We start from the raw sequence: 22,252 nt of genomic DNA, 5'->3' as shown, positions 1-22,252 counted from the left end.
AGAAGAACCATGCATGTCCAACAGAAAAACAGCTTCTTTCAGTCCAACCTTTGCTGTCAGTGCACACAGCACCACAGCACCAACAGGAGAGGTGAACTCTTATCTACCTCCTTTCTGAAATTCAGCTGCAAGCTCTCAATCTTTCCAAGTGCTACTGCCTTAAATTGTGATGCATTTTTAATTTCTTTTATCCCTTCCAAAAGAGAGATGAATCCATCCACTTAAGAGATGTGAATTCACAATTAAGAGTAGGAAAACATAAAGAGTCACTAAGTTAAATAAACTCAGTGAGAAGAGGCTAATGAAACGTGGAAGAGCTGGAAACACTATCAACACTTGCCAATGGTGGATCTCTGTGGCTTGCAAGCTTCTGCCTTTCCCTCTTCGTAGTAAAGAAAAAAACACTTGAAAGGTGATGCAGAAGCCCAGTAGTTTGCAAAACTTATTTTGACAGCAGGAATGGAGATGCTGGCATGATGTGGCATCCTTCTGAACCCCTGTAACTTTGATTTATATGTGTAGAGTGCATAAGCTTGCTCACTGTAAGCTCACCCAACACCCATCCTTGCACACAGAAGAGAGAAATGTTAACTCGTTAATGGCAGAAGTGAGTTTTGAGAGGTCTTAACATCCTTAGGTAAATAAAAGTGACTTATAAAAAACCAACTCTCTTATCTATTTATATGCCAGTTCCCCACCTCCCACTCCAAAACTACTCTTCTTTTGGTGTGCTAGTATAACTCATGAAAATATTCAAAGAAACTGAACATTTTAAAAACAGAACAGATGCTTTCAAAGGAGAATAGATTCCAAACATTTGATATTTTCCTGAATATTTTCTTACCACCCTGATTCAGTCGGGGGGGGAAATAACATACAATACACAAATACTTGATGCAGCTACATACAAAAGCCATCCAAATTTCACACTCCACAATCTGTAGATGATGTTTTTTCCGGGCATCTGCAGCTTGGCACAGCATGGAAGCCAAGCAGATTTGTTGCTGAAGCAGGCCATAAATTATTGAATAAGAAATATATTTAAGAAGAAGGCTCCCATCTCTCCCGCACAGCAGCTGCCGCTGTTGCTGTGCCTGCGCGAGCGGCTGCAGCGCGGGATTGGCCGCCCCAGCGCGCCGGTGCCATTGGCCACGGGCCCGGGCTGCGTCACCACTCCACGGCCAGGCTGCAGAATTAGGTGTGTGCATGTTTATCAACCCCAGGCAAGCAAATGCCATCATCTTTCAGCTCAGTCTGAAGGGGGAAAAAAAAAAACAACAAACAAAAAAACACACACCAAAACAAAAACACCCACTTGACCAGAGAGAGTTAATGAAAAGGAGGGGTTCACAGGAAGACAACCCTGCAGGAACAATTACTGAAGGCTGAATCCTGCAGGCACTGAGGAGGGGAAGGGATTCGACCGGCTGCAAATTGCTGTCATCATTCAGATGATGGAAATATTCATACTAGATCATCTATCCGTTATTCATCTCCAGACAACTGGGCCGAGGATGATTCCCCCCCGTGGGGAATGTTCTGTAAATGAATTCAAATCCAACTTCCATCAGGCAGCTCCCGCTCCCTTGCTACTAATTGCTTCCTCGTTACATGGTAGCGTTGAGACTTGACAACACAGACTGGCAGTGGCCCTGGTTACTGGTTTCATACATATTCAGATATATTGTGCCTCTGCAGACATCAGGTTTTCTGCACAAAGGTCCAGTATTTAGGCATTATTCTGGCAATAAAGGTGTCATGGGCTGGGTCTTATGTGCAAAACAGCTGCATTTCCAGGAGGAACAATTCAACCCCTCGTCCTTGTCAACACAGTCATATATGTATGTATATACCAGCAGATCAAAATGTACTGTAAGATAGTAACTAGTATTTTTACCCTTGCTGCTCTGTCCACAAAACAAAAGCAATATTTACACAGATATTTACTTGTTAAGAAATGCTTGTACCTTTCATTCAGCATGTATAATGCACAATTTAAAGAGCATGGTCATATCTTCAGTGGCAGAAATAATGAACACTGCTTGCCTCACTGCAGCTAGGACATTCTGAGGTACCTTACTGTATCAGGCCTTCTTCTGCTACACGTTCTAGTGGAGCACCTGTAGAGCCAGTGTCACAGAACTATCTATGCTTGCTGTATGGACATGTATGTATGGATCCAGTTTGGGAGCACTCACTTGTACTCATCATAAACCTCCTGCTTGGGAAGGGATGTCTCAGGGTGCTCTTCCAAGGTGTTCCGTATCCATGAGAAGGCGTGCATCTGCTGGGCACGGCTGGATGACATGGAGATCTGATCACTAGTGAAAGAAGAAGTAATGCCAATGAAGACTTCACTCCAGAGCTCCTCCTCAGTTACAAGACTTGGTAATTGTCTGCCTACACTGGTGGAGAGACACCAGAGACCACAAAGGCCAGTACCTCACGTTTAGCTATACCTTGAGGCACAGGCAGCAGTTGTCTCCCTCTTTCATCCACAATTTAACAAAGAGACTCCACACTCCACTTCTTGTCTGATATACAGCTGCAAGTAGACAGTGATGAGTGAGAGTTCACCTATTTCCCCTCTTAAATTTATTATTCTTTACTGACCACCTCTAAACTTTTGCCCAGTTTGCCAGCTGCCCTTTGGAAACACACAACTTTCCCAGCAGATGCTCAGGGAGCTTCCTGTAGGCACTAGCCTGCCTATAACTACCCTACTGGGAAATAATACTAATTTGGTGATGTGATCTGCAGGTTGGTTTTCTAGACCCTTTTTTAGTCAAACAAATGTTACCAGAAATAACCATGAGTTCCTTCTTTCCTTCACTATCACATTTGTGTTGCTACATTATCGCTTCCACATAAAAAGCAAAGGAACACTTAGGCTGCAAAACACCTTCTCTGATGACTCTTGCATATTAGGAGAGTTACATTTTCAAGTTATTCCTGCATTGAAGATTCCAAAGTTGAAAAAACAAACAACCCAACTAAACAATGTTCAGGAAAATAAGAGTCTCTAATGTTTAATAAAGGCTGCTTCTGCTACCAAACACACTGTGTGAATGGCTCAACAGCTAAGTGCCACAAGAAGTAAAGTAAGTTTTCAGTACTAGCTGCTCACATTTACACACTCACACACATACCTTTTGTCTCCATTGTTGGGACCCGAAGGCAGCTGAAGGTAGAGGTAGAGTTTCTCTAGGTCTGTAAACTTCTCAACTTCTTGCTAGATAACAAAAGTATTTAGGTTAAAAATGATGGGTTGAGGGAGGTAGGGGGAGAAAAAGCAAAAAATAAGAGTTGAGCTTGAAAGCTAAAACTGTCATCTGACAGTGTATTCCTAAATATTATAATTTTAAACAAGCAATATTTACATATATGAAAGAATGTGACTGTGAGCACTTGGACTAGAAATGTGATTTTCTATTTATTTGCACACACTACAAAGCACTGGTCAGCAAGGAGCAAATGGGCTCTCCCTCAGGAAGATGCTGCAGCAGCAGTGCATGGAGTGGTGCATCATTGGTACAGACCCACATAATCCCTTTTAAAGTCAGAATACAACTTTTGTTGATGAGAGTTAATTCTCTTTTCTTCTACTGGTGCCTTACTGCCAACCTAACCTTTTCCAAAAGGAAGAGTGCAACCGACAGGCAGTGAGACTTGGCTGTTTATTTCAGCAATGAGCAGAACAGGGAGCAGAGAATCTGAAAACCTGAAGTTCAAACTGGGGCTCCCTACCTGCCCCAGTCATGTCCAGATCAGCTGGCACAAACCTAACAGCAGTACTAGAGAAAGGTGAGCTCCCACTTGCCCTCCACTGGCTTTGCAATCAACATGTGGGTCCCCTCCCTGTCCTCTGGGCACAGGAATGAGCCACACTGGGAGAGCATAGGTGCCCACCAACCCCCACCACTAAACCCACCACACAACTGCTCCAGAGACCTGGGCCACCAGCAAGGTGACAGACACTCTGAGAGCCAAGAGAAACACTTCCAGCAGCAGCCAGGTAACAGACATTGGATTTCTTGCTTTTATAAGCTGCAGCAAACCACATCATCTGTGGTTTTCCTCTGACAAACTCCTAAATTTTGCTGACACCAGTTTCTGCATGGCTCTACTGTAGCTACACAGCAGTGGTGCTCAGACCACCAAATACCCAGAGAGACATTTCTACATGGACACATTTTGTCAAATTCTCCATTCTTTCCTTCCTCCATTTGGACGGGTAGATTTTCCTTTAAGAAACCCATTATTGTTAAGATCAATGTTCTTGAAAGGAAGAATTTACAGAAAATTAATGATATATATTATATATGTGTATTATTATATATTATTTATATAAACAACTAGAAGAAAACTGGTACTTGTTAATTAGACCTCCTCTTCTCTGAGGAATTTAGCTGTTATTTTTTTAAACAGCAAAGGACAGGTGAGGTTACCCTGCATGGTGAGCAATAATCAATGGGGCAAAAGCATCCCAGGCAAAACAAAACAAAGTATCTAATTATTCTGACACTGAAATGGAAGACAAGCTCTCACTTTTAAATCTGATGTGCCAGAGTCCAAGATAAAGGGCAAGGTTTTAGAAGAAACATTAAACCTTTCATCAAAAGACACTGAAGTTGCCTCAGTGCCCTCTGCAGTTGAAGGAACTTCTAATGTGTCCTGGCAGAAGGAAGGGACTGTGTGGAAGGGCCCTGCCTGAGCTGTGGAGGCTCCACTACACAGGAAGGCCTGCCTGTGAAACCTCCTAATTAAATAAAATCACCAACAAAAAACCCCAATCATACGTGTGTAGAAAAAAAATTTCACTGGGATTCTGTTAGCAGAGGCTTTTCCAAAGGATGCAAGCGAGCCGCTGACTCTCTCATCAGCAAAACTGTATCACTAGAGCTGAGGCAGCTGAGGATTATGGCTTCCTCATATCCTCAGCAGAAGCAGGTGGACAGCGATGTTATCTCACAGCTTTCACTCAAATACTCCCTCTCCACACCCAGCCCCAGGCAGAACTTTCCGCACAACCTCTTCAGCTTCCAGGGATGGCTGTGGGGGAGCCCCAGGGGGCAGGATCTCCTCCAAACATGAGAGGTGACACACAGCCAGGAGTCACAGGCAGTTCATGGAGATAATCCTACCTGGGTGATAATTAGATAAACCTAAGCCTATTAGATGTGACTGAACCTATTTAGAGAAAACCATCTTAAAAATGAAGAAGTGGCAGCAAAGGGATGAAGTGTCAGTCAGTGCAAGCAGATTCAGGAAACGTGTTCTTGTGTTTAGCTTTAAAATACCTTAAACATTGTGTTTTGTTTAGGCTGCTTTCTCTAAAGGTTTCTAAAACTCTCAAAATTTGGCTTACAGCTGTGGTAAATATACACTTCTTCAACCTCAGCTGACATCCACCAGTTCTTAGTGCTAAAGGTCTGGTGAATTCCATAATAACTCCATTACTGCAACTGTTCAAAGTATCAAAAACTTTCACATTTCTTCATACAATTAGACAAGAATTTACAGAAGTGGAAGAAAATTTCAGCTGGGCTCGTGACCACTGACCGAGGAGAAAAAGATTCATTCATCATGAATTTTTCTTTGTGCTAAGTTGGATGCATAAGGAAATAAACAAAAAGAAACAAGGATACAAAATACACTAAAATTTCTCAACCACCACCCCCCAAATAGGTCAACAGTGTGGAAAAAATAGGTCATTAGAGTGGGAAGGAGTCACAGCATCAAAAGGAAGACTGTGATGCTGGCATCATCTTCAACAAATTCCCCTTTGTGTGGCCCATTCAAGCTTCATGCTACAGCAGTTCTAAAACCCATACAGAAAGTAAAGAAGTGTCTAGGGAATCCTTTTCTGCTACTTAAAAGGACCGAGGTTAACATTTTGCTTGAAGTTTGCTGACCTTGATTGACTGGTTCTATCAAATCAGATGACGGCTGTCTACTTCTCCACAGCCTATTTATAAACTCTGTTTCTTGAAGCTGCATTAGAAAAAACATGCTCAAGTGCCAGCAGGACTGAGGTGTGAAGCCAGCACAAAGCACCACCTCTGGGTCTCTTGGTTTTCACACATTATATTTATTCCCCGTAACTGGAACCACGTTAGATACAGGAAGATGCAGTGAAGATGAAGAGAAGCAGTGTTCATACCTATTTTCATAACTTGGCTTCAATTTAGCCAAAAAATATATATAAAGTACTCAAAATATCTAAGTGATCTTGTATTCTAGGATAGAATAAGGACAAAGAATTAGAAACTTCAAGTTATAGCTAAGCAAAGACTTTCACTAACATACAAAAGAGCAGAAATCTCTGATATTTTTGTTTTGACAGTTACCAAATATAGACAGTTCACTGAAGAAATGCACAAAATACAAAGCAAATAAATTAAACTGGAGATGTGTTTATATTTGCATTTTCAGTGGCCACACAGAACTGCTCCTTTTGCTGCTTAAGAAAGACACAGAACAAAGATCTCTTAGGAACAGAAGCAACTTTCTTCTTTATTCAAACATGCATTTTGATTGAAAAAGAAAAAACTGTGAAATAAACGAGTACGGCCAAAATGTTGTGGGTTTGTTTTGGGGTTTTTTTTAATGAAAATACCAGGTTTTGACACCTGGTTTCATTCTGAGAGACACTGAAACTTTTTGAAGCACAAAGAGAAAAAGATCAGTTCAACACAAAATATAGTTAAGGACTTATTCTGTGTTACAGGATACATTACTTTATTCACGTTCCTGCTGGAACCACAGAACCTAGAGATATGAACGTGAGTCTCCAGAACCACTGAACATCCTTTAAGGTTTCCTGACCTTAGTGGATTGGTTCTCTATCTGGTTTTCTCTGACTGCTGATCTACTGTCAGGTCACAAACGTTAGTAAAGTTTCAATCTAAAGTTGTCAAAAGGGATTATCACTGGAAAACTCTAGGGAATGTGCTCTTTCTGGAATGTTTTAAAGAAGAAAATAGTCAGGCCAAACTTTAAATAAGATAGAGGAAGAACAGACTGAGGGACAATTTCTTTAACCAACACAATGAAAACTGTCATTCAAATTTGAACTATTTCATATTTCCACAATGAAGGTAGAATTACAGGTTATTTCTGTCCTTGAGTTCTGGTGAAGTAGAGCTTAAGTCCAGGGGCACTGCTGCAAGCTTCTGCAAGATTACTATTTTAGAGAATGTGGGTTGATCTTAATATTTCTTTCCATATGTTGAGGATTTATGGATAACTATAATCCAAGTAAAAATGGCTATGCCAATGGCAAGGTAACATGCACCTACTGGCAGACTGGTTCTAAAACTTGTCATACTTCAGTAGAACAAACATTTATTATTTAACAACCAGCCTAAGAATAGCAAAGTAGTCAAGCAATCTTCTCCCCACTTTCTGAACAGAGGAAACAAGGAAAGGTTAAATAATTTGCTCAAGATCAGATGGTTTGTTGGAAATATGACCAAGACAGAAAACAGCAAATACTCAAAACGTGACCTATTATTCTAAAAATCTGCCAATAAATACATTTTATATGTTTTATCTGAACAGAAGCAGAAACATATTTCAAGGTGCTAAATATTCCAAACAAGCCCTAAAAACACATGGCAGCTTTGTACTGACAGTGTCCAAGCACAGCTGCCAAAGCTTAACAGAGCTTCTGCCTGTCTTCCATAAGGACAAAAAGACAAATGACAAGCTACCACTTTCTCTCCTTCCTCCTGTTCTCCAAGAACAAGGCACATTACTCCAACAGATCTTACACAAAGGTTGTGCCCACATTGCATCTGCTCCAGCCATCAGCAGCTTTGGTCTTCATGGCCATCGATTCAGCACTATCTCACCAGCACTGAGCTCTTTTCAGAAGAAGGAAAGAAACCCTAATCTTCTTGCTGCACGATTATATGGAGCATACTATTTTAAAAATCAGGTTCAAGAGTTCACTTGGCATGTGGCAAAAAATACAACAAGCAAAGTCATGAGAGAATCTACTGCTAGACATGTTTACTACAGTTAAAAAGATGTTATGATGAATTTTTAATGGCTGTTTACACCACAATTCTTGCTAATTATCTTTTTTGGATTGCACAGCATACCATTATTTTCTTATGATCTTCCAGAAACTGACAGCATGTCAGAATGTATGTGGCATGGTATAACCAGTAAAAGGCAGATAACTTTGGTCTCTTCTGTGAGTAATTGCAGTCCCAGTAGCCTTATACAAGCTGTTTTCTGTAGTCTTCTGCTGCTAGCTACTGCCACAACAAAGACTATTACTATCAACTCTGTTTCTTCTTTGTATTGCTCTCTTTCTTGCTACCCTGTGTTGAACTAGGCAGTTTATGTGCTAAAGAGCACCTGTATGTGGCTCTGTGCACTTTGGCTGTGACTGGTGCTACCAAACACAAAGGGTAACAAGCTCTGATTTTTCTTTTCTAGTGTTTTTTAAGATTGATAACAAGCTGATCAAGTTTAAATGCTTTATCATCAGCACCTTACAATGCAACCAAAAGCTAGTCCCAAATCTCCTCCTTACAATAAGAATGGAGACAAGCAACATTGTCCCTTTATGCTCCAAAAGACTGAGTTAAAGGCCCTGAAAAAGTTTCTATCTGAACCAACCATGTAAGAACATGTACTCAAAGGAAATGTTCTGGCCTGTCCATAAGCTTGTAGCTGGACTCCCTGCAGGCAGCTGGTAGCCCCATCACAGCATCACTCTGACAAACCCATACACTTTCCACCAGAGTCATCCTGCGCATTTACCTCCTGCAGGACAAAACTGGACAGGCCTGCAAGGATGCTCCAAACAAATTATTTACAGCTGCACAGTCGTGGCCTTTTAGCTGAACGTACTTTTAGATTCTGTCTTGCAGCTCACAGCTTTCCAAAAGCATGTCAAAATGCAGAAAGCATTTTGATGAAATTCAGTTTTATTTTTATTTTCTGGAAGTACTCCAATCTTGGATTTTTCTTTCTTAAACTACCTGAACAGCATTAGATCTACCTTTGCTAACCTAAAGTGGCCTTTCCACTGTTGACAGGACTCCTCTGAACTCATCAGCAGGACAGACAAGGAGATATCTGGAACAGAAAATTAGACCATCAGGACACTGCTGATGACCTACAAAAATGAATGGGCTTATACAAACTGGTAACTCCTAACTCTGTACCCTAGGTCTTAAAAATTCATCCAAGAATTTTCAAGCATATGCAAAATTGGGTGCAAAGTTTGTTTGCAATGCAACAAATACAGCTTACTTTAAACTTCTTACCACAATAAATCAAGACAACCTTTTAAGGAAAGAGAACTCAGTGTCATCTGAATCAGGCTTTGACAATGTGACTTGGGAGGAATTTTCTTATTTAGCTCAGTCATACAGCTGAACAGATTCTATTTTATAATAACCAGATGGTTGTCTACATCATCTTTTTTATTTTACCCACTGGTACTTCTGGATGAAATGCTGAAGGTAGATGGTCAGAATAAGAAATCCCTTCCAGTCTTAAAATTTATGACTTCAGACTTTGATTTAAAGAAACTTGCAACCTGCTCAATATTAAAAATAAACAAATAAAACCTCTTTCTGAGTTAGTGCTAGATATTTGCTTCCCAGAAATAATCTCTTATCACTGGCTAGATCCTGTTATTTTTAATGCACAAAGGAAGATGACGTTTTTGCATTTCAAAAGCTTTCCTTCTTCAAAAAATGCTACTATCTCCCTGTCCTAATTGTGAGCTAACTGTGTAGTGTTGCACGATTCTGGGAAGGTATGTGAGATGGTGCACAACTTTTTACTAAAAGCTTAAGATTAAAAAAACCCAAATAAACAAAGTATCTGATAATTATGACACCCGCAAGATTTTCACAGACAAGGACATTAGTCTGTCAGGTTTTGTACAAACATGCAGTTCAATCTAGCTCCTTCCTTCACATGTAGAACCAGCCATTAATTAACTGTTTCAAGGAAACAACAACAAAAGCAACAAACATTGTCAGTAAAGGCCTAAAGTGCAAAGGAACTTGAAGGCACAATTAGCTTCTTGCATACTCTGATCTGTGCAGTACATACCCTTGCATTTAATAAAATAATGCTTACAAAAGCAGTAAGTCACCTTCCTGTGCTGTATCTATACTGACAGTTCTACAACTGGCAATCACAGCCACTTGCTGGTAGCAATGAGAGGTCAATACTCCCACAGAAAACAAACACCAAATCCACATAATGTGGTTTTTTGGCAACAGGAACTAATCTTGATCACATTTAGCAGTAGTAACTCAGAGCACTGATAAGGAAAGGCTTCATAACAGCTGTCAGTCTCCAGAGCCATCTATTTTGCTCTTGCAGTTTATTAAATATTAAAAAGCATTCTGGAGTTGTACTTACCAAAATGCAGTCCACTTTAGATTGTACAGTTTTGCTAGACGTGAGGGAAGAAAGAGAGAATAGAAATCTTGAATTAATCTAAACAGCAATGACAAAAATATTACATATTAGAAATTCTATCATTGTACTGCAGGCTTAATCTCCTGCTGTGAAATATCCTGCTAGTCTATGGAAGAATAGTCATCCAACTATTTTTTGTCACTCCAAACTTCACTATTTCTTTTAATATTTGCTGGTTTGCTTTTTTATATAAGAACTGTATTTTTAACAAAATATCATTGCAACAGGGAGCTGTTTTTCCAAGTAGTTAAGCAGCCAGGATGGATTTTACTACTTTTATTGTAAGCTCTTCCACAATTCAGATGGATTTTACTTGTTCAGCTGTAAACACAATTAACACCTCTCTCTCCCCACACTTCAGTAAATCCCACCACTTCGAAGCATTTCTTTCTAGCTTTCCAACGAGCTTCTACAAAGCAGACAATTGATATCCCACTGGCAACTTAGGAGTTTTCCACATTGGTCTCACTACCTGCTAGCTGGCTTATTAAGAATACACTGGGTGGGGACTGAATTAAAGTATGCCATAAGTGACACCAGTGCATGTGCCAGAGTGCAAATGGTATGGAACTTCGTTTACCTCATATAAACACACCCACAAGCAGCTTTTGTGTTTCTTAAGGGTGCCGTAGTTCACGTGCTTGGTCTGACTACATTAGTGGAAGACATTTTGTCATTACTCTGAAGAGCAGCAGGAGCTTTAATACGCAAAAAACAAGAGTCTTTACTGCTGGACACCTAATGAACAAGCACTAAACAACCATCTTCAGAGTTCAGGGAGTGATTATTTTCTTACTAGACAAACGATAATTCAGTCTCTTGTTAACATAACAAAACACCTCGTTCCTAGTTTTTTCCTTTTACAGGTGCTACCACATTAAAAGAAAGGCTAAGTAAGGTATCAGATGGATAAAAAAACAACTAAGAAACAAGCAAAACAAAAGGCCAAAGTTTCTGGTGGTGATAGGAACCAAAGCTATTGAACCAGCACCTACTGTTGTATCAGATACTCAAAAAAGCAGAAGCTTGGTTGCCCTGCTTGCTACAACAACTCATTTTGAAACCAAACAGACAAAAAATCTGTTCTGCAGGAGCTGCTAATACTGACACCCCCTCCCATGGCTTCACATGGTAGCTTAATGCAGTAAAGGGGCATGAAAGATAAAGGGATGCAGGGTAAAGGCAGATCAAATTTAGTCCAAATCCAACCTCTACTCTACAAACTTGCAGGCAACATTTCGCACTAGGCTTTCCAGAATGTGCTTCAGCCAGCACCACTTCCCATCCCGCTAGGTTCTCCAAAGTGTGCACAAGCATGGCCATTTGCTTTAATATTTTCTTCTTGCAAAAAGAAAGAGGCAAGTTGCCAGAAGGCAGCTGGACCCAAAATCCCTAGAGCTGTCTTTGATCTCCAAATATCAGTCTAAGCCAGTAAATGAAAACTCTCAAAATTAGTTCAGGCTTTTCCAGTCATGACCTCTGCTCCTACAGCACTGATCAACAGTGTTGAGGAGCTGCAGCAGAAGAGCAATAATAAAGCCAGCAAATACAGTTTCTCTGTGTTTCCTTCTCGTCAACTGGTGGCACAAAAAGCATAGTCAAGGTCATGTCCTCCAATCTGCAAGCAGATGTTGTGACATTTTAAAAGGCAAAGGTCCTATGGCTTCAGCACGGGTAAGTATGGTGTCTATTTTAACAGCAATCTTTCATCTCCTGCTCCATAGTATACAGGGAGGACATCATTAAACTTTGTCAGTAGTAAACTGAGGCTTCTTTCATCCAAATCAGAGCACAGGATAACATGGCCTGATTCCATAAAGCCTGTGTCAAATGACATAAGTGCTTCTTCTTTACCTTCTAGTAGAGTTGATTCATGTCAAAGTCAAGTAACAGTAACCCTGAGAAACAGCCCTTTGACTGGGAAGGTGTTGAGCAGCAACCTTCTTGTGGTCCTGAGCACCGCACAGAAAAGCTCCACCAGGTGACACTGTGACACTGCAGGGCACATCTCCATCGAATCAGGAGATAAAAGGTCAAGGCAAAGGTGGAAAAGGAACAGCCATCCCAGTTACAATGTATTTGCCACTTTTTGTTTTTCCACCCCATTTCATTCTTTAACAAGACAGATATGTTTTAAAAGCTGAAATTTCATTTACAAATATACAAGTCTGCTTTTATTTCTGTCAAATTAATCCCTTACCTAATTACTACTGCAATTACAGTAAGTGCAGCCAGCAACCCCCAGAGCAAGGCTGAATCAGGCCCTACACGGAGCCTTTCCTAATGCTTGGAGGCTGCAACCCACAAGCTTTGCTACGCATCTAGAAGCAGCTGCAGGACTGATAGATGTTCTTGCTAATGAAAATAACCATCTGAATCCTGGAGGGACCCGAGCCCATTGCAAAACTCATAAACCACACCATAAGCCAACAACCTGCATTGCTCCTTCTGGAGAGCTGCTGCTGGGGGCTTGCTGTGACCCACCCCCACCTGACGTTACTATCTCTTGTGTAGCTCTTCATGCTGACAGTCTCTCTGAAGTTAAACTAGTTCACTTACTTGATCTAAAACTTAATTCAGGCTACTTCAAGCAGTTTCATCCCAGACAAGAAGGTGCCTGTTCTGATTCTGGGGGTAGCTGTCTCTTACAAATGATAACAAAGGTGGCTGCTTTTACAGCTGTGCTGGATTTATCAGCTTGCACCAGATATCAACAACAAGAACCTAGGAGCATAAAACTATATATCGAAACTTTGCCAAAAAATAATTAAAAAAATAAATTACACTATCACAACCAAGAATGAAACTTTTGCTCAGTGGATACCACCAGGCAGAGGGTTTGGAAGTTAAAACACACTGAGCAACTCGAGAGGTATGTAGTCTTGTTCTACTTTCTACAGCAATGCTCCTCAAAAATGTCAACTCTGCCCCAACACCACCAGTCTGGATCAACCCACTCACCTTTGAATAATTACCATTACCCATTCAGAAACAAGAGCCCAACTTCTACTAATTAGCAAAACAGCAGAGAAAAGGGGTTTTTCTTCTTAGCCTATGGTTTAGAGGAGCATAGCAGGATGGCTCCCTACAAAAGCCAGTGTGTTTCATGGAGACCCCAGTCCTGTGTCCTTTCAGGGAACACATGTTGGATGCTTTGGGTCTGCAGCAGAAAGCCTTACTGGAAAGCCTCCAGCCCATCTGATCAGCCTCAGCTTTTGCCTTAACCTTTAGGCCCAAGACCTCTGAGAGATTCTTGAAGGTAACTTTCAAAGGCTGCAGTAATTTAAGCTCCTAAATGCTGAAGCCATGCTGACAAACTCCCAAAAGTATCTTGGGGAGGACAGGGAGGGGGAAAAATCAGACTAAAGCATTTCCTCAAACAGCTCCTCTATCTTATGCCAAAGTATGCATGTCTGCTTTCCCTGACCTTTTTATGTATTTCTACTCAAACCAGCCCCATTTTAACAGTCCTGACCTGGCACAGCCAGAATGAGGAGTGTGTTCTCTCCCCAGGTGTGCAGCTGGGTTTACTTTGCACCGAGGGAGAGAGGGAGGAGACAAAGCTGGGGGAAGAAGGCAAGGTGTAATTTTTTTCCATAGTGGCATAAAGCTGGATGCTGCCAGTGTTTCTCTAACTAAGCAATACTTTACTTTCAGGAATAGATAGCTGAACTATGCTGAGCAATATGAGACTACTGAATTACAAGAGGAGGCAGAATTCAGTTGCTCTGAGCACACTTTCTGCTGCAAATAGTAGAAGCCATATAACCACAAGGGATATGAGAAGCCTTGTGCCTGTGAGACCAGAAAGAGGAAGGTGGTTGGAAGTGGTAAAATAAAGTCCTCAAAATTTTAGCCACTGCCTGGTTAACTCTAAACCTTCACAGCCAACGAAACTAACCCTTACCAGCTTTCCAATTGATCAGTCACTCCCTAGGAAAGCTAGCGGTGTAACAAACACTGGGTGAACACCTGCACAGTGAGCACACTGAGCCAACACACACCTGCTGCAGCACAAATTCTGTCCTGGGACACAGGGTGCAGAGGAGGATGCTTGTGAGGGGGCTCCTGGCTGTGTCCCAAGCAGGACTGGGACAACAGGCTTCCAGGACACTACGGGTTTGCTCAGGCATGGGACCAACCTCCCAGGTCCAAAAGCCACTTGGGACACAGCTCTCATCATCCAGGCACTAGCAGGGACTCAATCCTCAAATGGAGGAAGATGTCCACAACAACAAGTCCAGCTCAACAAAAATCAGGGGACAAGCAGAGCCACAGTTTATTGTGCAAAATATCATAATGGTTTGACTAGGAGATTAAACTCTGGAAGCCAGAGTGATCTTTTTTCATTACAACTTTCACACCATCAGTGAAGTTGCCACAGATACTCTGTAACCTCTTCAGTCCAAGACTGCCAAGTATTTGCATTAACTGGAACACCCTCCAGAACACAGCCTCTGTAGCTGCGTTTGGCCTGGTTGGTACATTCTGGACAGGCTAGGGAAAACATTTTTTCTGCCAAACTCTAATGCAATTTATGAAAAGGAACCACTTTCCATTACTGCTAACAGCTGTGCCATACATCATGAAGACAGGATACAACTCCTGACCCAACAGTGCAGGTTCCCCCCTGCAGGGCTCCTGCTTACGTTACATTATTACCTGATACAGGGGACACCTTAAGAAAAGTTGCAACTAGAAAGCAAACCAGTGTGCAATTACTTATAACATCAGTGTTAACTAGTTACCATCTCAGATAGTAAACCAGACAATTCTCTCTCACACAATCAACCGGGAGAGGAGGTTTATGAAGTTCCAAAATAAGCCAAAACCAAATCAAAAAACTCTTTAAGTTTTTTCTCTTGGGAGGTCAGCACAAGACCAGCAAAAACTCAGCACAGCTTTGGTGAAAGAACAGGAGCAGGGGATGTTCCAAGCCACAGGAAAACCTACCGACTGCTCACTTGTACGACCCTAATGGTGCATGGAGACAACTGTTGCCCCAATATTTTTATCCAGATACCTGAAAACAAGCCTTCCATATGAGAAGGATACCCCAGACAGCAGCTAGAGCCAGCTGCCAAGGAAGAATGGCCATGTGGCCTTTTAAAAATTATTCAGTTCTGAGAAGCCTCCATTTCCCACTGCATCAGTCACTACCCCACACAATCTATGAGGGTTGTTTGTCAAACTTCTGAACAACAAGGTAGGGCAGCACTTGCCAGGCCCATGTCTCCAAGGCACAGGAGATATTTGGGTGCTGGCAGCACTCAGGAGCTATTTTTTCCTGTGTAGTGTACTCCTGCCTCTTTGCTGCTTGCAGAAAACTCCATTCGCTCCCAAGGAAAGCAAGTTGGACTCCACTACTAAATACAAACAGTGACAGTTCTGGCAAAGTCATCTTTCTGAAAACCACATTAGAGAGGGTCATTATTAAACTGAGCACACATCCTTTTGGAAAGATTTGATCTCTTCTACAACTCTGCCAACATCAGGCAACATCTAAAAAAAAAAAAACCAACCAATTTACTCTGCATGCTGTGAGGAGCCAGTCAATAAAAGGATTACCAGCCCTATTACAGTAAGTGGTACTACCAGAAAGGTACTATTATCACACCCTTACCACAACAAGTGCTGTGTCCCAGTGGTGCCTGCAGGACTCAGCCCTTAATCTTACTGAATTAATGCTTCTCTTTCTTACACTAACAGTTCTAAATATATCTTTATATAACCTTCCATTCAGAAGCACAAAGAAACGTTAAACTGGAGCCAAGGATCATCTAAGGAGAAAATTATGAACCAGCCGCCTATGCATGCTGCTACTCAATTAACATCTTAACATATGCCATGTTACATTGTCTGGCTTGGCTCACGTTGATAAAGAAGTAAAATGGCTGTAAAGGCATTTCAATTAAATATTTAGAAAGCAGGGCTGCAAAAGGTTGAAGCATGTTTGCATTAGTGAAATGTCGACTATATTATACTGCTCAGCTCATTGAGGAAGAGCCTTTCTAGCACAGGTTACTAAGAAAGGAAAGCACGCCCAAGCCGGGCATGTCCGCCAGCCAGCCCTGGCATCCCGGCGCGCAGGGCTCCCCTCCCATCCGCACTTCCCACCCTCTGGCGCGAAGGAGCCTAACATCAGGTGGCTTCTGATGCCACCTAGGGGCTCTATCCCTGCCTGCACCGCCCTCTCCCCTGGGGAAAACTCGGTGCCAAAGAGACAAGGCCTTCACTTGAACCCAGAGCAAACATAAGCCAACAGAAGCAAAACATTTAACACAAGACAAATGAAATCTTCCGATATGCAAATGTGTGACATAGTCTTACTCCAGAGAAATGCCACAGGGACCATAACTGCATCTTGGAAGCATATGAAGCACTGTTATTTCCCTGAAGCATAAAAATAGCCACAGAGTTGTGCTCACTGGCAATGTCAAAAAGTGTCCAACTCTCAGGTCACAAAAAGTAAACAAAGCAAATATTCACCAATTGGTAAATACTGGTTCTTACAGCTTGGAGGCAGCCTCCTCAATTCCAGTCAAACCACCCTTCTCAGCAAAATTAAGAGAGCAACAAGCACATCAAGCCAATAAAGCGGTGCAACAGGGGTGAGCTGCAACCGTTTCATCTTCCCTGTAACCTAATCTAACTCCTTGTACTCGCCAAAGGGAAGAAGCCAGCCCAGCTTCCCATCAGACACAGGAAGGAGCAATGCTGCACCATGGGCTGAGGAAAGCAGAAGTTCAGCATGCCATGACGTTTTAAGTTAATGCAGGTTAAAATTGGTCAAAGGCACGACTTCAACACTTGCTACTGAAATAAATGCAACTAAAATAGTTCATATAGAATAAAAATTAAATCCCCTCTCCATTTCTGACACCATGATGATTTTATGAGTATTAAATAACGCCAACTATACAAACAGCTGAATAAAGAAGGACAATAAGGCTGCTAATGAAACTACAAAGTCTCAAATGTAGCCCATTGTAATAAACTGCCAAGAAATAATTAGCTGGCAGACATCAGAATACCTATGTCTGAAATTTAGGTTTATAAACATTGCTTTTAGCTCTCTGAAGAAATCTAGCTGTATTCAACATTAAAGGCTTGTTCCACAATTCTTAAAATAACTGGGAAGAACTTACAACAACCACACACTGCCAGGTGCTCTATTCTAGCAATAAGACAGTCATTTAAGTTCCTGAGGCTTTTTTACATTTATTTAAATACAGTATTTTGCCACAAGTTACTTTAATGAACGCTTACAAGACAAAGAAAATGCTTTTACACAGCTCTTACCCTGGTTCTTTCAAGCATTGCTCTGCATTAAAATCAGTGCATATTGTTATATTCAGGCAGGATTCTCTATCCCAAGGATATGATGCCCTCTGTACATTATGTGGGAAGATAATATGACTTCAAAGGAGCTGCATCCTATATTTATTAATAACAATCTACATGAGGCACTGCAGGACATTGTTCTAAGATCAGTCTACAAAGATCAATTGCCTAGAAAGGCTAAATACAAGAAGCACAGAGTGATCGAAATAAAGTGACCTGAAAAAAGACTGCTTGAGTAAGAACTTAATCTAAAGTAACATTCCACTCAAAGCAGAAAGAATGGATAGTGACCAGATAGGCAGGTTTGTGGCTAAACAGCAACTCATCCATCATAACAGCTCATATATTTCACAATGAAAACTTCTGGTTTTAAAACTAATTATGAAAAAACAAATCAATCTTTGGTTGCTTCTAAATACAGATAGCTAAAAGATCTGCTGTGGTATTTTCAGCTACGGTCAGCAGAAGCCTTATCACCACGATTGCTTACGGCTAGTATTTCAAAGGGGTCTGAGCTGAAGGTGCTATAAAGCATGATGACATTCTTCTTAAGCCTTTCTCCCACATGGTTCTAAGAACAGATGCCTAGTGAAAGTAAAGGGGTGACAATCCTCAGCAGTACTTATTAAAAATAAAAATTAAAAAAAAAAAACACAAAACACACACACAAAAAGAAAAAAAAAAGAAAAAGCGAGGAAAAAGCACATCTACAAAACATTAATGCACAAAATCATTCCACTTCCTTGCCTGCAGAGCCAAGAAGAGAAGGAGGAGGAAGGCAGCACCTTGCTGTGCATTGCAGCCTGCCACAGGGCACACAGACCTGGCCCTCTGCTACCCTTCCCTTCAGGAATGGTGGCTACAGATGGCTGACAGCAAAGTGCAACAATACTCAGACTCACAAGAAAAGAGGAATGGTTCTACACTCTGCTTATGTTTAATGCATACCCATAAATGCACAAATCTGTACAGGGCTGTTTATTGTACATGGCTATACAAAACTCAGCCGAATCCAATATAAAAGCTCCCAGTATCAGCAGCTCTACAGCAATGCTTTCCTAACACATGCATTTTCCAATGCTGGCAGAGGTGCCCGGATGGCAGATTTAAGCCTGCTGATAAAAGATCTGTTTTGTCTTCTTTATTTCTCATTATTTCCTTTGACATTTCCATGACCCACAGGTGTCGTAGTTACTTTCTGTTAACAAGTTTGCTTACTGGTTGTACCTCTTCACTACCCTACTCGCTTGGTACCCAAGAAGGTACCATCTGGTTAGCAGTGCCACAACCCAGTCCTATCCAAGCCCTTTATGGGCTGTGTCCTGAGCACCAGCCTGCAGAACAGACCTTCCAGCACTGCCAAGCCCAGCACTGAGCCCCACACACTGCCCAGGTCCCACCAAGACAAGCCAGTACTTGGACACCCCAAACAGCCATCCCTTTTCCAACACATGCAGGCTCAACAGCTGCAGGTGTTCCATTGTCAGCTTGGAAAGGAGCCCCAGCCTTCACACCACACTCTGTGCTCAATGCTCCCTGGGACCTGACACGCTATGAAGCAGAGATATATTTTGAGGGATGCAAAGGGGCTGGGTGGCCCTTCAAAGATGCTGCACTAGGGAGGTTCAGCTTAACCCACAGGGTTTCACTGACCCATGCTTTGTCCCTCTTCCCTGCCACCAACATACATCTCTCCCCTCCATATTGAACAGTTCACCCATAGGCATCAGCCAGTCTTTCTGCAAACAAATCCAGCCTTTATCTAGCCCAATGCTGTTTGCAATATCCTATTACCTCCACTTCTGCCCCAATCTCTAGACGTCTGCATTCCTCCTCCTCACTCCCTTTCCTCTTACAGCTGTCCACCACACAGCTCCTATGCACCCTTTTTTCCACTTGAGGAACCTGTATCCAAGTGCTGACCTTGGTAACTCCCAGGGAATGCAATCCTTGCAACCTCTTAGGTTTCCTCATGCTGAGTAATGTCCTGAGTATCTACAAGCACCCTCCAAGCATCTGCCTACTAAAACGATCACCTGTTTCATGCTAGATGGCTTCGCTGCCACAGCTTCTCTCCCTGACCTGTGCCACACTGCCCACTGGCACATCCCATAACCCTGCTTCAGTCCTTGATTTTTTTGGAGATGAAAATTTAAAAGCTGAACGCAGGATGCACTGCTGCCTAATGGTGACAGCCATACAACCTCCCATCTCAAAAATTCCCCTTCCTTGTTCAGCTGCAACAGGTTCTTTCAGGTCTCCATCCTTCAGCCTTGCACCTGCACCCTGGGACATTTCTCACTCACCTCTGCATCCCAGCTGCAACCCACTCTAGGCAAAGAAATTGCCTGGTCTCTGCAAATAAAAAGCTGCAAGTAACCAGAAGTCTTTTGCCTACCTCAAAGGTCAGTTCATTGAGTACTAAAGCAGTATAACCCATCAGTTTTCCACGCCCTGTTTCTGGGGGTTGTTGCAAGCCGGTACTGGGGGGGAAGAAAAGAACAGTTTCCCACAGGGGTAAAAAAAAAAATAAATCCTAATGGCATCTTTTAAAATTGTTTTAATTGCTAAAATAGGATCTTCAGAAAAGTTACAAACACGTGCTACTCTAATTCTCAAGGATTTATTTTGGAAAGTTCTAGTTCCCCTGGCCTGCAATCCAGGTGAACTTTAGCTTACTTGCAGACTCAAGAGCTTGTCTAAACCTGTAAGCTGCACTTCCTTAAAATTAAAACTGCACAAAAGTTAATTAAGTTAAACCTGTGTAAGTTCATACCTACTTCAGTTTGTACCTACAAAGCTGGGTTTGAACACAACTGCATGCACTCCTAGGTGGTAGCTTAACTGTGTCAAATGAGCACCTTGCATGAGCCTGCACTGCAGGACCAGTTTCTCCAACCCAAGATGATGTTTAGCAGCTCTCGGGCTGAGGTATCCCTCAGGTCTGCACAGCTTCACAGCAGCCAGGACAGAAGTTCCTCTGCCAGCACTGCAGAAACTACAAGCATAGGGCAGACGAGCATCAGTCACTCAGTCACCTTCACTCCATCCACTGCCTCCTCCTTCACCACAAGGCTGCCTCTACAGCTGTGATGAATCAACAAGGGAATCTATCAGAGTATTTATTTCCTCTAAAACCTAATTTATGAATGGAAATTATGAAGAGCAGGCATCTGACCTCACAATTTTAGGGTGCAGTACCACCTCAGAGGACGATGTATGCAGGCAGCTTCTCGAAGGCAAACTGTGCTATGCCTGGCTCTGCCACCTCATCCTACTTCTGTAGGCAACTGGGGAGGATGGCACCCAAAAAAATGAGGACTTAGCCTTTCTCAAAGTAAGTAAATAACACATCTGCTTTGCAGGCACAGCATTGTCCGTAAGCATTTTGGTATCTATTTTAGAAGTTTTCATATTGTCATTGTTTTCTTTTAAAAACATAGTGGAGGGCATGTGACCTGTCCTGGTACAGCCAGGCAGGTCACTGAATTTAGCACCCCATCATAACAATTTAAGGAACACCTGCATGGATTCATTATTCAGAATACGTCCATTTGAAACATCCCAGGGAACTGCAGAGTTAAACCACAACTTTCTTAGTAGAACAGTCAGAAACAGAAATGGCTGTTCTTGATTAAATCTAGAACAGATTTCAGAAAAGCTGCATTAAACTTCTGCCTTTTCAAAATCACAGCAGCAGGGAACTATATTTAAGACCAATGTAGACAGGAAGCTCCTACAGTACCATTCACCCAGGTAACCATGATGGTGAAATTCATCTGTAGGCTGCAGCAGGTAACTGGCTAACATCTTTCAGCATCTAACAATTTACTGAGCTATGCCTGCATAAAAGTCTCACACTAATGTTACCCACAATGACTTGTCTTATGAGTCCTTCCAGAAGGAGACACTGTCTAAGAGCACCACAGCATTGATTGGTCTGGATTTTCATTCCTGTGAACCACATCATGCATAAATGTGCCAGTGGGAGAGCAGATGTCTGCACTAAGGGAATGAAAATGTCTTTTCCTGATGATTAACACAGTTTGATTTCCATTTTCAAGGTGAACTATATGCTGCTTTGCCACTCCCTTACTGAGCAGCAGAACCAATCAAGCCAAAGCTGCAGCTCACTTTTCTGACTCTGACAATTTAGGAAGGACCACCTTGAGGAGAAAAATACAACGTACTCAAGCTACCTCCTGATCTTACACAGGGCCTAATGTGCCACAAAGTTATTGGTATTTCAAGTATTCAGAAAACTTCATTATCACTGAAGTGACAAAAATTGCTGTGAAGTGACAAATAACAATTATTAGGTCCTGCACTGCAAACACCCATTATAAATATTTTCACACTGAACAGCTGGAGCTACTGATCGACAACATCCCAGTACATCCATGTGTGTCTAAGTGTTCACAGAGAGAGGGTTTCCACACACTGAACC

The 22,252-nt window shown here is 41.9% G+C and overlaps 1 protein-coding gene across 1 annotated transcript in view; it reads right to left on the bottom strand.

The window, feature by feature from the left end:
* The window catches only part of RFX7 (regulatory factor X7), a 49,793-nt gene that overhangs the window by 17,623 nt on the left and 9,918 nt on the right, over positions 1–22,252 (bottom strand). The window contains exons 2-4 of the mRNA XM_051628254.1: positions 10,402–10,435; positions 3,150–3,232; positions 2,199–2,321 (exon numbers count right to left, since the gene is read on the bottom strand). Coding sequence (XP_051484214.1) covers positions 2,199–2,321; positions 3,150–3,232; positions 10,402–10,435 — 240 coding nt within the window. The remainder of the gene's footprint in view (positions 1–2,198; positions 2,322–3,149; positions 3,233–10,401; positions 10,436–22,252) is intronic.

This window comes from Apus apus, chromosome 10, assembly GCF_020740795.1.
Source record: "Apus apus isolate bApuApu2 chromosome 10, bApuApu2.pri.cur, whole genome shotgun sequence".
NCBI classification, from domain to species: domain Eukaryota; kingdom Metazoa; phylum Chordata; class Aves; order Apodiformes; family Apodidae; genus Apus; species Apus apus.
This window is presented reverse-complemented; position numbering and strand designations above follow the sequence as displayed.